Source organism: Populus euphratica, unplaced genomic scaffold (genome assembly GCF_000495115.2).
Source record: "Populus euphratica unplaced genomic scaffold, PopEup_1.0 scaffold59.1, whole genome shotgun sequence".
Taxonomy (NCBI): Eukaryota; Viridiplantae; Streptophyta; class Magnoliopsida; order Malpighiales; family Salicaceae; genus Populus; species Populus euphratica.
The window spans coordinates 565,889-583,435 of NW_011499940.1; the positions used below are offsets into that span (position 1 = coordinate 565,889).

Consider the following 17,547-nt stretch of genomic DNA (forward strand, 5'->3'; position numbering starts at 1 on the left):
TCATGGGGAGTTTGCGATGTAGGAGGAGCCAAGTTCTTTTGACTCACCACTCCCACTCAGCTTACTCGCCCGCGCCGGAATATTCAGAAGCTCGGCTTACCTGAAAAGACAAAAGAGATGTCAAGAACATGACATCAGAGAAAACTATGACATTCGAATCTTCACGGCTTATCCTAGATCGTGTTGGAATTATATTTTTAATTAGAAAGAATAAAGATGATAAGATTAAATTTAACTGTAAGTTAAGACGATAGATAGTTTACTTCATGTTTTTAATTAGAAAAAAATAAGATGGTGAAACTTCAACTCAAGGATTTTTTGACATACTTTATTAAATAAATATTTTATATTTTATTAATAGTTTTATATTGATTCCTGCAGCGGCGGAATGTGGGGGGTGTGTGTGGAGCAGGGGCCCGGGCGACATTTTTTTTATTTTTATTTGGTAATTAAATATAAGCAGCTGTAATATTTTTTAAAGGGATGGGCCTTTCTTACGGTAAATATATTCTTTACTCCTGAATACCTTTGACTTTGCCTTGATTTTATGGTACGCGAAAAGAAAAAAAATAAAGCTATCAATTTGTTTTGCTACCTTTTCTCTTTGCAGTCCTAATATAAATGCCTGCAGGCCAACCGATAAAAACAAAAACAAAAGTATAAATCACAGATAGAATTTTTCTGTAAACAGATGAAAGTAGAGTATCATTAATTTATTTTTTATTAAACAAAACAAGATATTTAGGTATCGATAACTTAAATTTAAAATATATATTTATTTTATTTTGAGACATTTATTAAGAATTTGATAAGATTTTTTTATAATTTTGTTTTTTTTTTCAGATCTGTTAGTTCTAACAATTATAAGCTTGATATACGCAATCATTTATGATTAAAGAACATATTATTGATTTTTAATTTATATCAAGGATTGATTGAAATAAAAAAAATTAATAATTTATCTACTAGTTGATAGGTTAATTTGGTTTATTTTGACTCTTTTTATTTCGACATTAACAACTGAACAAGCTTTCTCAGCGATAAAGATTATTAAAACAAGACTTCGCAATTGGATAGATGGTGATTATCTTATAAATTATTAGATTATCTATATAGAAAAAAATTGCTAAAAATTCACAATTAATATAATAATCAATGATTTTTATATAGAAAAAAATTGCTAAAAATTCATAATTAATATAATAATCAATGATTTATATTATATGAAAGAACGACGAATATAATTAAAATAAATATGCAACAATTATTCTTTATTATTTTTCACTTTATTTCAAATCTAATCAAACATAAATAATACTTGGCTTTAGCTAATACTTCTTATATACTTTATATATTTATATTTGATAAATATAGAGATCAATAATATTAAAGTGATGGATACATCATGAAGATGAAATTAACTTTATTATTTTGATTTAGCTCCAAACCTTTTATCTTTTACAAATATCATTAAATATCTATAATAAGTTATTTGAATAAAACTAAATTATACAAGTTTTTTTTATAACTCATGTACAATAAATTAAAATAATATTATATTTTGTTATATTATTTTTAGATATTTTTAACAAATAATACTAGCTCCGCCTCTGAATTTTTAGACTTGGTTTACCTTAAAAGATAAAGAGTTCATCTGTTATTGTGGTAAAAATTATTTTTTCAAGTGTTTTTTAGAAATATATCAAAGTAATATTTTTTTTTATTTGCGACATTGAAATTGTCTAAAAATAATAAAAAAACTAATTAATTTTTTAAAAAAATTATTTTTTTACAAAAATACTTTTCAATTACATAAACAATAATGCGGAAAAGGATGTCACTGGCTATACACTTTCTCCCAAAGAAAACATCATAAGAAAAGGCTGACAGGAATTTATTCGGGCTATTTCTTAAAATATATATTCAAGATTGCCCCACAAGGATGCCTTGGATCAGTCTAAATGCAGAATAATTTATAAACAAAAAAGGATAAAAATAAATCAGAACATCAGGCTTTAACAAAGGTTTTGCAGATTGAAAGAATCCGAATAGTAATAAAATGATCAAGAAAAGAAAAATGGGAATTAGTAATGTGAAGATAATTATAATAATTACAGCCTCGAAAACAATTTTCCGATTCTGTGTTCATGGATAGAGCCTTGCCCGCCTGTCACAAGATAGTCCAAATTTCCACGAATCGAACATTCATACGCATCCTTTTCTTTGATTGATTGCATAAAGGTCACATCTAGAAACCTTTTTCATTTATAATTTGATTGCTAGTCTTGTGGATAATTGGTGTTCTTGTAAAGTTAAAAGGGATTACATATGGTCCAAGATACATTACATCAAGAGAACTATCTTGATTATCCAAATCAAGACTGTTGATGTTCATACCATGCGTGGAGACTTTTTATACTCGCACCAACTTTCTAGATTTCTCCTATAATTATTACACTCAGTTTAATTTGGTGGGCTGATTCAGTGATATGTTTTGATTTAAAATCTAATTGGAGATAAATTTACATTTAAATTAAATTAAAAATTAAAAGTCAGGTAACCAAATAGCTCAACTCAGAACTTAATTAATTTAGGTAAACTTGGATAAGACCTAGCTAAATTAACTTCTAGGATTTTTTTTTTTATTATTATTCAACAAGTTACTAGTGGATGAGGTGAACATTATTTTAGATGCTTTTCAAATTTTTTTTAATAATTTTGTTACTAGGAAGATCATATATGATAATTTGACATAGATATTGGCCTCTACTAATCAAAACTTGATTTTTACTGGTTAACACAGCATGGGATGATGTTAGATTTTCAGAATATTTTATATGTCTAGCTATATTGTTTTAGGCAAAACATGAATAAGTTTTATTATTAAGGATCAAACAAGAATTTTTTTTTTTGAGAGAGGGCCATATGTGTCAATTTTTCTAAAGGAGATGAGCAAATTTTTTTTTTTAATCTTTGAATGATTAAGTTGATCAAGGAAGAGGGTTTTTTGCTTTTAAAAAAAGAATATATATTTATTTTTCTAAAAATTAAAATTGATAAGGTTTTAAAAATACAAGTAATCTAGAAACAGCCCCTCTAATTGAATAGTAAGTTAGTTAATTGGTCATCGCAATCTCATTAATTCTCTTAAGCCAATATAATTTATAGTTTATATTCAATATCTGGTAAGATAGGATAATTTGTGACTAGTACCTGTAAAATATCTCTTTTGATAGAGGTAAAGACTCTCTAATACATAAATAAGTATATTTTTTAGATATAAAAAATATAGTAATCTTTTAGAGAGAGATACTCTGAAAATATATCTGTAATAGAAAATGAAGATTGTGAATTTTTATTTTAAAGTTTTCATAATATATTTATAATATATGACTTTTTTCCTTTATGAAGAAAAATGGTTGGAGTGCAAACTTTTTTTTTATAATATTTTAAGTTGTATTATAAGATATATTTCACTCATTTTATCTAATTAAAAAAATAATAATGAGCCATGATAAATTTAAACCCACCTGAGATTAGGCTAACATCAAACCCAGTGTGCCTCCACTAAAACTTGTTTGGTGGCCAACTCAACGCATCTGATAATTCAAGAAAATTTATACCTATATATTTTTCAAGATTTGATACTTATTAATAAAAATATATAAAGCTATACTAAGAAAATCTTCTACAATAAAAAATAAAATGAAAAGACATGAATTGTGAACTGTATATCATTTTGAGAGTAATTTTTTAATTACATTGATGGCTGCCGTTGGTGTTTTCAGTCTTTCCTTTTTAAAATAAGTTTTTGAATAAGAATAAAGAATAAAGGTAGAAAAATTAACAACTCCAGACATAAAATAAGAATGATAAAACTTAAAAGTATAATAAATCAAATTTTTGAAAACAATTTTTGAAAAATAGAAAATAAAAACAAGAAACAAAAGATGACAAATATACCAAATAATTAAAGATAATAACAGTTAAGAAACACAATATACATATTTTATATTTTATTTTCACCTTCTCCTTGTCATTTAGCACTAAAAATATTCTTTTAATATATTTCTAATCAAGTAATAATCATTGTCGTTTAGCATTACTGTGCTCGTTTTAAAAGCTTCCTTCTCCTATTTGGTGAGGAACTTCTGCTCATAGTGTAAAAGAAATACCTGGACAAATCAGGAGACAGATAATTCTTGATATTCTATAACGCGGTAGTTTTTTTTTTTTAATTATTATTATTATTAAAAGATCATGAGCTTAATTGTCATTTTAGCACACGATTCATCTCAATTCCAGGAGGTTGCCTTTGTAATGCGTTTTGTGGTGTTCTTTCAAAATGTTTTTGAATTGAATGAGTTGAAATATTAAAATATTTTTAAAGATTTAGAGAACCCAACACGCCTGTGAGTTGATACGGGCCTCGATAAAATCGAGTTTCATAAAAAATAAAAGATGTAACTGATCTGGTTGGCTTGATTAATTTGATAAAATTTGGTTAAAATCTAATTAAAATAATGATTTTTTCTTATAATTTCTTTCCAAATAATATTATTTTAATATTTTAAAAAATCTAATTTCTTTCCAAAGAATATTATTTTAATATTTTAAAAAATAGGCTTATGACCTGTCAATTTTAAATTGGGTTTGATAACTTTTAATATGAGATTTAGAAATATGGAAACACTAAAACCACCAAAAGAAAATGTTAAAACCATTTAAAAGAATTCAAAATATATAATTTGATTTATTTTTAATTAGAAAAACACATTTTTCATATCACACCAAACTAGATAATTCCTAGAAATGAGTTGTGAAGACAAAATATTTTTTTATATATAAAAAATACATAAACTAAGTAAAATTATTTGGTAGTGTTATTAAACCTAACTCATCGTATTAAATCTAAAATCTTCTAATTATATTTTTTTTGTCTAACTCAAGCTTCAAATTAAACTATATAAAAATTGTACCAATTTGACCTGGTTAATTTTACATGTTAAAAGAACTCATAAATAATAAAAATATAGTTTGATTTTAAAGATAATTTCAAGATGATATTTTTTAAAAAAAAAATATTGAGACAACGATACATTTGATCAACCTAGATCAACCTAGTTGATTTGGATTTTGAACTTTGTTGAATTTAATAACTTTATTTTTTAAATATTTTTATTTAATTATATAATAAAAAATATATGCTTGTAAAATCAAGTATCAACTCAATACCAAGATTTTTTTCTAAAACCATAATAACCCTATAAAAAATAAATAGAAATAAATTATAAAGTTTAATTCTCAATAATTATATATTTTTTCTAGAATTATTTTTTATTTAATAATATAATTAAAAAATAGACGTTAGAAAACAAAGTATCAACCTGGTGCTATATGTTTTTTTTTAAATTAAAATATATCATAAAACTCAAATTATAATAATTATGTTTTTTAATTATTTTTTATTTAATAATATGATGGAAAAAAAATTATATGATGCAGTATCAACCCAATAAATGAATGTTTTTTTAAGAATATGATATTCTTATATAAAAAAATTAAAATAAATATTAAAATTTAATTTTTAATAAATTCAATATTAGAAAAAAAAGGATGGTAGTGATCTAATGTACAGTAACATGTGATGGGAGGAAAATAATTTCCCCTCCCCACTTAATTCTTGTTAATAATAAAATAAAAGGAAAGAAAGAGATGTGACAATGTGGAGCCTTCTCCTGTGCGTGTCACCCATGGTGCCAGTGTCTGGGGCCATTGGGACCCTCGTTGAAGAAAATTCAACGAGTACGAGTGAAATGAAAGAGCATCTGGTTTACAGCATTGTGGTAGCTATGCATCGAAATAATCGAAATAATGTTCTAGATTAAGGAACAATACGTGATTGAAACACAGCACGTTTCTACTGGATATTCTGTGTTCGCCTGGACATTTCAATATCTGTTTCGCTGATTTGCAACGATATTTCACAAGTATTTGCAACGATTCCTTATCAAATGATAATGTTTTTGAAACATTGAATGTCCTCGATGGTTTACTTCCATCAATTACCAACGGTCAACATTTACTTCAATCAAATTCTCAACTTTGTTATGGCATCGGTAAAGTGGAGCTTCATTATGGCTTGACTGCATGAAGGAACAGTATTTATGTTTAAATTTGATACATCTCCTTGCATCTATGTTCAAATTTGTCGGACAAGGTTTACTTGTATGCTGGCACACAAATTTCAGTACATAAAGGTTATGCAATCCATGCATAAAGGAATGGTAGGTGCTCCATACACAGCAAGTGTTATAAATCTACTGGAGAGAAACATCTCAAGCATTGCCCTAGAAAAGCTTCTGAAACAAAGGGGAAAAAAAACTAAAACTTCCAACAAGAAGGTAAACTATCAACAACCACACTTCTTCACCTTCAATATCTGCTGCCTTTGATCTGCTCTTGTTCCGAGAGAAAGCTGCAACTTTGCTTCAAAGGAAAATTTGAATTTCTGCAACCCAATGGTCCTGCTGGGTAAAGCCATACTGGAGTTCAGTCAACAAATTTTAAATGGCACGGAGATGCATGAATCTCGTAGCATGAAAGGAGAGAAAAAGGTATCGATGTATATTGCAATGTGCAATGTTCACCAAGGAACTCTGAATGATGTTTACAAAGCCTTGTAAGGACAAGAAAAAGAACAGAAGTGCAGACAACAGACAAACATATGCAACTACAAAAATATTTTCCAAAATGTATTTGAAATTGAAGAAGCTGCAACAAACACGAGCTAGATATGGGCTTGATCAAAACAGCAGGTTTCTTTAAATAAGCTGACAAGTATGACCCCTGCCCTCTATCACCAATTATAGTAGAAGAATAGAAAGCCAGATTGGACGCCATAGTTCTGCTGGCAGAAAATGTGGAGGTGTTTAGCAGGGACAAATCAGCCAGCAGTTAGCAGCAGAACAACAAACGAATTTGCTCTTGCTAACTGGATTATATAAGTGAAATAACCAAAACAACTCAATCAACTACTTAAACTTGATCGAAGGCTCTAAGAGGAAAAAACCACTACAGCACAGCGAATGCTGAGACAACAAGTTCCATCTTTCGCAGTTCACACATAATTGTGTCTGTCACAGATCTCAGCACTCCTCTATAAATGGAACCTAGTTTCTACATTCCATCAAGCAAGAGAAGGCAAAAACACGCGTGGCTAGCTGCATTTTGAATTTCAATAAATCGAGAATACATTCGGTAAAACAAAGCAATAAAAATAACGCAACAAGCAAGCAAATGATCAACTCATATTACATTCTACCAAAATCATTTAGAAATTCGTTACCTAATTATGGTTTCGGTATCGGAGCACTAGAGGATGAAAAACTTTCACTTCGGAGTTCTTTCACAACAGCAGCCAGTGCTTCAGGGTTCAAACCCAAATCACAAAGAGCAATAAGCACCGAAAGGGTGTGTCGATCAAGTCCTGTATTAAGAAGGTTTGACATATGAAATGCCAAATCCAAAGATTCTCTTGCAGTCTTTGCAGCCTCTGGATCCATAACAGTAACAAATTTCACAATAACTGAAAAGGGAAAATTTCTCTTTGTGATCTCAACAAGCATTTTGTCCAAAATTCAGTATTTCAATCAAAATAAATCAATAAAATTTAAAACCCATAATTTATAAACTACATATCCAGCAAAATACTCTAACAAAAGTCCAAAACTTCCTAAACTGAGAAAAAGATTAAAGCTTTTACAAAATAAATGAAGATAAGTACCTGAAAGTCAAGTCTTTGAGGATAATACTCTCGTTTGGTTCAATTTAAGGACACCCTTTTCCGTTTTCAGTCAAATGGGTTCGATCTCGTAGCGAATTTGAAGGGGAATCAAATGCGAGTAGAGTGAAAATTTCCTACTTGTAATTTGCCCACAAAAAAAGGTAAAAAATTCCTAGGTGTGTGAGAGAGAGATTTTAGGTGCAGCCCATGAAACCGCTCTGAAATTTATAATAGCCCAATAGACTATATTGACACTCATTTCCTCCCAAGTTCTTGGGCCTCAGGAGAAATCAATTCCCCCCTAGTATTCTCATGAATTTTTATGGTAAATCATATTTAATTATTTTTATACAACTTAAAAAAAAGTAAGAGAAAGAAATTTGAAATGAAGATAGTTATTTTTTACAAGTCAAGAATTTTATATTCTCTCTCTTCTTTGTAGTTATCTATTTTCAAGATAAACTTAAAGAATAATTAATATAATACACCATTTATTCCTTAAGCATTTTAAATTCTTTCAGAAATCACTAGAATCATATATTATATTAATAAACACAAAAAGTCATAATAAAAATATTATGTTGAAGACCTATGATACATGCATTCCATAAGATTTGTTTTTTGTATTTTTCATTATGTTCATTTACCTACCCTATGGGAAACTAAGCCTACCTAATTTTTTTTTAAATTTATTTGATTATTATATACTAACTTTATTACATAACTCTAAATAAAAATGAAATGCATAATAATTATCATTATGCATTCCACTTTTTATACAAAATGAGATAGGAATATACTGATAGCACTTAATATTGTTTTTTTTCAAATTCACAAATTTCTTGACATGCTCATGAATCTCACAAAGAAGGAAAAGAGAAGCTTGATATATGTTCATCAATCTTCACAAAAAAAAAAAAACAATCGCTCAATAATAGACATTCAAGTGTGTTCATTGATAATTATAAGTGGTCGTTGTTTGGATCCATCTAATAAGTGCATGAGGGAATTTTTAGAATATTGCTGCAGAAGTTTTCTCTGAAGATGGTCCCTTCATATTATGAAAAATATTTAAGAATGTAATACTGGTTGTTTAAGTATTTTTTCAAATATATTAAAATAATATTTTTTTTATTTTTAAAAAATTATTTTTGATATCAATACATTAAAATGATCTAAAAATAGAAAAAAATTAAAATTAAATAAAAAATAAAATATTTTTTTTAGAAATACTTTTAAAATATAAAAATAAAAATAAATAGGTTTCAAATGATTGCGAATGAATTCAAGTTAAGAATAGTTATAGCCAGAGTAAAGGTTGCAAGAAGTTATATTTTTGTCGTAGTTATAATTTCTTTTTTCTGCAAGAAGTTTTTGTTTGAAGTTGCCAATTGCTGTTGGTGGTGGTTTTTTTTCCAGATGTTTTCTGAACTTGTAACCTCTACTTTAAAAGAGAGGACAGTTTAATTGTTATAATAATTCATATGGATCGAACTGTTTAATTGTTTGCGCAATGAATCAAATTCATGTTCATCTGTGAATTTTAATGATTTTATTGGTGATAAAATTATTTTTGATCATGTATTATATTTTTTCACAGAATTGGACAATATGTAAGAGATACCTAAGCTACCTCCTATTGATGTGGCAGGGTCATTGGTTTAGAGTCATGGTTAATTTACTTCAGAATTTTATGCTTGGGCTAATATTAAAGGGGCCAACAATCTTTATTGGGATTTGCCCAATAGACATTTTGGGTTAGGCAAGCAAGACCATAAAGGATCTTATCTGTCAGCAAAATCCAATTTGTCCTGATTCCTGAAGTATCTATCTCCTTCAAATATCAACCATTTACTAGTGACATGTAACAGATTTGGGATGCTTTTTGTCTTTGTGCAAGTTATGAAAAGCATTGGTTAAATCACCTGGCTGTTATTTCTTGTAATGTTTTGATTGTCATATATTTGACAGGGTGTTGTTTTGACTATGCTTCAATGATTGCCATGCTAGAAGGAGAAAGTGAAGTCGCAAACTGCTATATAAATCACACAATTTAGGCATAATTTGAATCCTTCTCTCTGTCAAAAACATGGGGGCTCAGTCATGGATAATTATGGTAGTAATACGGTTCTGTGACAAATCGGTAGCTATTTCTAAAAAATGGGACTTCTGCATCGAGCATTTTAGCAGAGCCCAGCATGGAAATTTTGCTGTATTTGACGATAGAGAGGCCACCAACCCTGGAAGCTTTGCTAGGATAGTCTGCTAAAACCAATGATAACTTTAGTGAAACAAGCTTAAGCTACATGTGAACAACTAAACGAAATGTTGGGAGGTATTTCCGAGGAAGGCATTGTGTCTTTGGACAAACTTATGAAAACGTAAGTTAATTAACCTGGCTATTACTTCTTGTTATGTTTTGATTGTCACTATCGTATATTTTACGTGGCGTGACGTTTTCCTTGAAAATATTTTTTAGACATTGTTTGGATTATTGAAGTGAAGAAGTAAAAGCTGTCTTAACTGCAATCTGCTTTATAAAACACACATAATTAATGAACAATTTGGAGTCTTGTAGCCGGCCGACGCAGGGGGGCCCAACCTCAGATAAAGATGTTAGGATTGGCCGGCTCATCTTCGGAATCCGAAAATAAAACAGAGACAGAACACTCTTTTCTCCGTCAACAACATGGGGGCTCAGGCATGGATAATTATGGTAGTAATATGTGCAACTTTCATGCAGATAAGCAGAGCTGTAGACTCCTCCTCTGTAGATGATAAAATCCTGAGTTTGCCAGGGCAACCACCAGTCAGTTTCCAGCAATATGCAGGATATGTAACCGTTGACGAAAACCAAGACAGGGCACTTTTCTATTACTTTGTCGAAGCAGAATCAGACCCAGCATCAAAGCCTCTTGTTCTCTGGCTAAATGGGGGTACTTCAGATTTTATTGTCACTGACTCACTATAGCAGGATGACTCAGGAGATTTAAGTTTTGTTGTATGGTTTAAATACTGTTGTGCTCTTCTGTTCCTTTTGTAGGGCCTGGCTGTTCTTCTTTTGGAATAGGAGCTTTCTCTGAAAATGGCCCCTTCAGACCCCGTGGTGGAGGGCTTCTGGTCAGAAATGATTATAGTTGGAATAAAGGTGCCTCAAAATCTGATTTATCATTTGCGTGGAAACCACTAAGCATTGAACAAATTCAAGACTATGCATTCCCAACTTACCTCGAATGGTTTCCTAAGAAAAACTTTCACAAAAGTTCTGTTGACTGCGAAAGACCTAACCCCTGGTGGAATGCATAGTTCTCTACTAATTATGTCCCTGCAAAGAGTTGCTAAACCTTGCCTTTCTTTTGTGCTGCAGAAGCAAACATGCTGTACCTGGAATCACCAGCAGGGGTTGGTTTCTCTTATTCCGCCAATCAATCTTTCTATGACCTGGTGAATGACACTATCACAGGTAAAAAAATAATTATTCTAACTACTTGATTGCTTAAATACTTTAGCATCTTACCTAGTCTTTTGATAAAGCACAACTAATACAACAAGTCCACAGGGCTTGTGTTTATTCTGATAAAGTCCACAAGTTGATTTCTATCAACTTATCAGCATAACTGTTATTCTTTCTGGATCTTTTTGTAGTTACGTGCATAAGTAGTATATGGAAATATGGAAATTTTATTTTGAAACTAAAAATATTAAGGCTTTCTTATCTTCAGCACAAGACAGTTACATATTCCTGCAGCAATGGTTTGTCAAATTCCCTGAATACAAAGATAGAGATTTCTATATTACTGGAGAGAGCTATGCAGGTACCTTAATTTCTGTGAAGGTGGAAAGCTTCAATTTATTTTGGAAGAAACAACTATAAATTTGTGTCTGTTGGTCAAAGCGAGTGAGTGATCTTCAAGTTCTCTAAATGCAATCCTATATTGACAGGCCACTATGTCCCTCAACTAGCACACCTAATTGCTCAGTCAGGACTAAAATTCAATCTGAAGGGCATAGCTGTGAGTACAGAATAGAACACAGAATTCTGATATTAACAGTTTTCTTCCATTCGTATTCTCAAATCATATTTCATGGAGTGCTAATATTTCACTTTTGATATGTTTCAGGTAGGAAATGCTTTATTGGAGTTCAATACGGATTTGAACTCCGAGGGCGATTACTATTGGGCTCATGGGTTGATATCAGATGCTACTTATGAACTCATGAATTCAGTTTGTAACAGTTCACAGCTATGGAGAGAGAGCATAACAGGCTCTAGCTTCGCTGCTTGTGTGGTTGTGAATAAGAGACTTTCGGTAGAATTTCCTAACGCATTTGATGATTACAACGTCATTGGCGATATTTGCATATCATCTGGTGAATCACAGTTGGATGTTCCCAGTTACCCCTTTAGACCAAAGTTTAAAGTTTCATCATCCACTCAATCAGTACAAGCGGCACTCGATCAGACAGTAAGCTCTCTCTGTCTGACCATTTGTGCAATCTGTTTTACCTTTGGTTTTAACATTGCCGTTGGGTTATTTTTGTTCTCTGTGCATGCAGAAAGATGCTGGGAACATAGATGTTTGTGTGCAAGAAAAATCATCCCAATATTTGAACAAGAAAGATGTGCAAGAAGCTCTTCATGCTCAGCTTGTAGGAGTCACCAGATGGACAGGTTGCAGCAGGTAATAATCCTTTCTGCTTCGAAGCAGATAGCTTTCTTCATCTTGCAGGTGCCATCTTACTTTTTTTTCTCCTGTTTTGAAATGAAAATAGGGCGTTTCAACAAGTTATGTCATTTTCTTTTCTTTGTAGTGTGGTGAATTATGATAGGCGAAACTTCGAGATACCTACAATCAATATTGTGGGCTCACTGGTCAGTTCAGGCATTCGGGTCCTAGTCTACAGGTAACACAAGCAGGTTTTATCTGTTATTTACAATTAGCAAATGTTACTACTATTCGTAACATAAGTTGAAATAACCTCTACAGTGGAGATCAAGATTCAGTTATCCCATTTATGGGGAGCAGAATTTTGGTTGATGGTTTGGCGAAAGAGCTGGGATTGAATGCAACTGTGCCTTACAGACCTTGGTTTGAGGATAAGCAGGTTAGGCTACTTCTTGTTGTAACCTGTTGTAACTGCAGTACATTTCATCAACAATTGAGCTTGGCCTTCATTTCTGTTCAAATTGGTTCAATTTTTCTTCCCAGGTTGGTGGATGGACACAAGTTTATGGCGATATCCTAACATTTGCAACCATCAGAGGAGCTGGACATTTAGCACCATTGACATCCCCTAAGAGATCCTTGGCCTTGTTTTCAGCATTTATGTCCGGAAAACCCCTTCCAGAGGCATTGCCTAATTAAAATGTTGCTAATATTTTTTTATAGAACTGATTTACTTTTAAATATGTGTTTATATGCTTGATCAGCAATGCCACTGTCAGTGTCTTTGGTAGGAAAAGGAATTTGAATGCCTATGCAATGATATTGACCCTTTAAGCAACTTATGCTTTCTATCTTTGTTCTGATAACTCAAGTGCTTGATTTCCTTGTTATTCTCTGAAGAAAAACAAGATTACATTGGAGGATAATCTAAAGGGTTACCAATAAAGAGATTTGTTGAGAATCCAAATTGGAAAGTTGTCGAAGCTTGAAGTTTCCCCCTTGACATTTTCTTTTGCAATCTTTCACTTGAAGGTTTAAAACTAAGTAGGAAAAGAAATTAACATTTGAAATTAACTACTAAAATAATTTTAAAAAATATATTTTCTAAGTTTGGTCGGCCCCTTTATAGAATTGAGCCGGTAGAATTTGCTGATAAAATTTAAATAGGATATAAAATCTGATCAAATATAAAGTCATGGATGTTTTTGCAAGGCTACAGTTTGATGTGTCCTGGTTTCTTTGTGGATTTGGCCTTCAGTGTCTAGCTCATAGACATTCGCAACACGTTCCACAACACTACTTAACGATGCATGTTTGTATTCCAGAACATCAGTACTGTTATGGAAAACTGCTGACAACGTATATATAGATGGGACTGGATAAAGTTTATCTAGAGATTAGAATACAAGTCAATTCTTTTGTTGGATAGAAAATAAATGAAGAAATCTTGTATTTAAAATGCAAAAATTTGAGCTTCTGCACAAAGCTGCAGAAAATGGTCTGCTTGTCATTGAAAGGGATTGCCTTGTTTTTTTTTTCTTGGATGGATATTATTCAGATTGCTTTCCTCTACACAAATTCTTGGGAGAAATGGAAGGCTCGATAGTTTAATTGCAAAAATACAAGGATATTGTCACTAGTGTAGACTAACTATTCTGTCAGAGTTTTCAATAAAACAAAATTTATCTTTTAATTTCAGTAGCAAACCTCTTGTAAGTGAAAGTTAAAGACTGTCTGGTGACAAAATCAATCAATCTTTGCACACAAGTTGCTATAAATATACACTTAATTCAGATTAAATTGATGCCATAAAAATCTTTATGCGATAAGCATTAGGTATAAGCACCAATATAACACAAGACAATTTCATATTCCTGCAGAAATGGCTCGCCAAATTCCCTGAATACAAGGGTAGAGATTTCTACATCACTGGAGAGATCTGTGCAGATACCTTTAAGGTTCATGAAGGCAGAAAACGCTGAGTTCTTCAGAAGAAACAAGTAGCATAAGATTCCTGTCTGTTGGTCAAAGTGAGTGACCTCCAGCTATCTAATTATAATCTAAATCGAAGGTCACCATGTCCCACAATATTGAAATCCGAATTCTAATATTATCACTATGCTTCCATACATATTCTCAAATCAAATCATATTAATGGAGTGCTAATGTTCTACTTTTGATGTTTTGTGTTTTAATATAATAATATAAATTACATCTTCACATCTCATTTAAAAGTTTAAAATTCTGTTTAATAATATAATTAAACTTATTTTTAAAATATTTTTCACTTAAAAAAATTAAATAAATGATTTTTTAGTTGTTTTTCAATAATTTAATGTGCTATTGTAAAAAATATAATAAAAAATCTGAAAATAATATTATTTTAATATATTTTAAATTAAAAAACACTATATATATCAAGCATATATTTTTAAATTGATATGATTACAATGCTTTAATAACCTCAGGGAGTTCAAATTGAAACATAGATATCTTTTGGTAGAAGTGAAATGCATTTATGTGTTCACGCTTGATAAACAATGCTAATTTCTTTACGAATAATATAATTCGAATGCCTACGCAATTGGAGGGATTCCACAATGCCTCTTTAGTCTTTATATAATTGAGGAAAATTCTTACATATCAAAATCGAACCTCTCGTTTTTATTTTATTCTTGTTGTAGAATTTGTAACACCATTGATGATATTACAAAAACTAAATCGATGAAAATGGAAATTAATGATCATCTGTTCTGACAACTAGAAGTCTAAAGCCATTGATACTTGAACCTGGCTGTCATCTTCAAATTAACTAGTTCCTAGCTAGTTGCCAGTTAATGCAACGTCCAGATTTTGCTGAAAAAGAAGTGTGCTACTCTCATCCAAACCTAAAAATGCTTCAATTCCACCACCATCTTCAGTGTCCATGAGCGTAACAGTACCAGGACTTGTAGCGGCATCCACGCCATGCACCCAAGAGGGCTTTCCCCATCCAAAATCTGTTTCATACCATGGCAACCGACACCAAGAATTTACTATATAGGCATCTATCTCGCTTTTTCTCCATGCTTCATCCCCCTCCCTCATCTTCTTGATCATGAGAGAAAATAACTCATCCCCGCTTGAAGCTTTCGCACAATCCTCTACAGTGCTTCTTATCGCATCGTGCACGCGATTTACACAGTCATGAAGCTTAATCTTGCTCTCATCATCTGGCACAAATTGCGCAATCACCAAGTTTATGAGGTTTCCACAAGCATACACGGGCATAGTTAAAGTTGTCTTCCCTCGCATGTTAACTGTAAGTCCAAAAACAGAAGGCCTCAGGTGGCCGTGGATAGCTCGAGCTACCCTTATGAGAACCATCCATATAAGTCCTGTCACAACCTCCACTCGAGTCGGTTGGTATTTCAGCAGCTGGTTTGAATCAAAAGCTGTAGCAATTTCTTTCAATCTTGATATAGTTTCACCTTTAAAGACGAAAGATTTCCTGACAACCTTTTTAACAGCTCTAACACTTATCAGATCGTCCACCGAAGTGATAGCGGGTATATTCTTCGGTGGAAAAAGAGAACCGAAAGGGAAGCTCGGACGACATTGTACATTTTCGATCCCAATTCGGCAAGCAGTGGCCCAAGTGTTGATGAAGGTACCTACCGTGTATGCATCAGCTATCCTGTGTGCCACACATGTACCAATAGCTAGTCCTCCACATTCAAACATATTGATTTGAATGGTTACAAGAGGGCTGTTTTCTGGTTGGAGTACTCGTGGCACCAAACGCGACCACATTTCAGTCTTAAACTCTTCTCTTTCGAGAAGTTGAGATAGGGAACCACTAACTCCAGCTTCCAAATATTCTGCTCCCTCGTCACTACACTCAATTGACAAATTTTCTTCGATGTATCTCCCCCCTAGTGGGTGAAAGAGGGCTAACGTTTCAGCTAGTGATTTTTCGATTTTCTTACTCCGCTCGACATTGTTTCCACCACGGTCTTCACCATTGGCTGGGTAGTAGAAAACGCAGGGCACGTACGTGGGAGGAGCAAGCTGGTCAAAACATGAAATCTTCAAGTTCTTAAGGTTGGGTGGAGTTGGAGATGATGGAGCTATCAGCTTTCTAGATAAGATTTGAACCTTCATATTCAGAATTGAATTTGCGTATGATTTTACAAGAATTCAAAAATCTGGTAAAATATATATAATCAATTTAAGAGGAATGCTTGATATATATATATATATATATATGAAAATATATATAATCAATTTAAAAGGAATGCTTGATATATATATAGGCTAATTACTAGCTTCTTCTAAATTTGTGTTGTTAACATGGATATAGTTTTGCAAAATTAAACAAATTAAGAGCATTTGATGGTACGTTTTAATATTAAAATCAAGTATTAATGAAGTGGAGTTAATTCATTTAAGTTAATCAATAATTAATGCTTGAGGCTGTTCTGTTAAAATTACAAGAATTAGATTGAATTTCAATAAATGAACGTAACATGATGTTTAATCCAAGTAACTTCAAGAATTAATATATCCAGGAAGCTTGTATAAGCAATTGGTAGTCATATAACCACAGAACACGTAGCTGGACTGTTCTAACTTAACGAAGATTCTCGGTTCGAGTATTAGAAATGCAGCCACGTTAAATACGTGGTTGAGAGACCTTTGTCACCCTTGAAACCCTACCAGGCTCGAATCTGGATTAATCAAAGCCCTACGTGCCGGATAATCTTACCAAAAAAAAAAAATGTTGTAATCATGAAAATAAACCTATACAAGAACCTAGAAAAGCGGGAAGAGAACTGTTACATGGACCTTAGATGTATGTCTGAACCAAGCAAATAATTTGACTAGGATCCATTTCATCTTTGGGCCATATATGAAGAGAAAGGAATGGACTAAGGCAAAACCATTAGGAAAAGACGAATCCTAGCCTCATAAATTTTGTCTAAACTTACGTGCAATTGCAATTCTTACATGTACAGGATTAACTAGAACATTTGACCGGTATAAAAGATATTTTTAAGGCTCATAAAAGTCTATTTTTATGTTATGGTCATAAGAGTCTACAGAAGATCCGAG

General features: G+C 31.7%; 2 protein-coding genes across 2 annotated transcripts; one reads left to right on the top strand and one right to left on the bottom strand.

Annotated features, from left to right (window-relative positions):
• The first annotated feature begins 10,349 nt into the window (after positions 1-10,349).
• LOC105136933 (serine carboxypeptidase-like 45) lies at positions 10,350-13,291 on the top strand. The gene is made up of 10 exons (XM_011042451.1): positions 10,350-10,722; positions 10,830-10,934; positions 11,154-11,249; positions 11,509-11,601; positions 11,729-11,799; positions 11,908-12,252; positions 12,344-12,468; positions 12,599-12,691; positions 12,775-12,892; positions 12,997-13,291. Exons 1-10 carry the CDS (start codon positions 10,476-10,478, stop codon positions 13,150-13,152), a joined length of 1,449 nt encoding a protein of 482 aa, XP_011040753.1. The 5' UTR covers positions 10,350-10,475; the 3' UTR covers positions 13,153-13,291.
• A 1,985-nt stretch (positions 13,292-15,276) lies between these two features.
• On the bottom strand, positions 15,277-16,596 carry LOC105136955 (acetyl-CoA-benzylalcohol acetyltransferase-like). Its single transcript, XM_011042471.1, has one exon. It carries the CDS (start codon positions 16,594-16,596, stop codon positions 15,277-15,279), a length of 1,320 nt encoding a protein of 439 aa, XP_011040773.1.
• Positions 16,597-17,547: the final 951 nt, after the last annotated feature.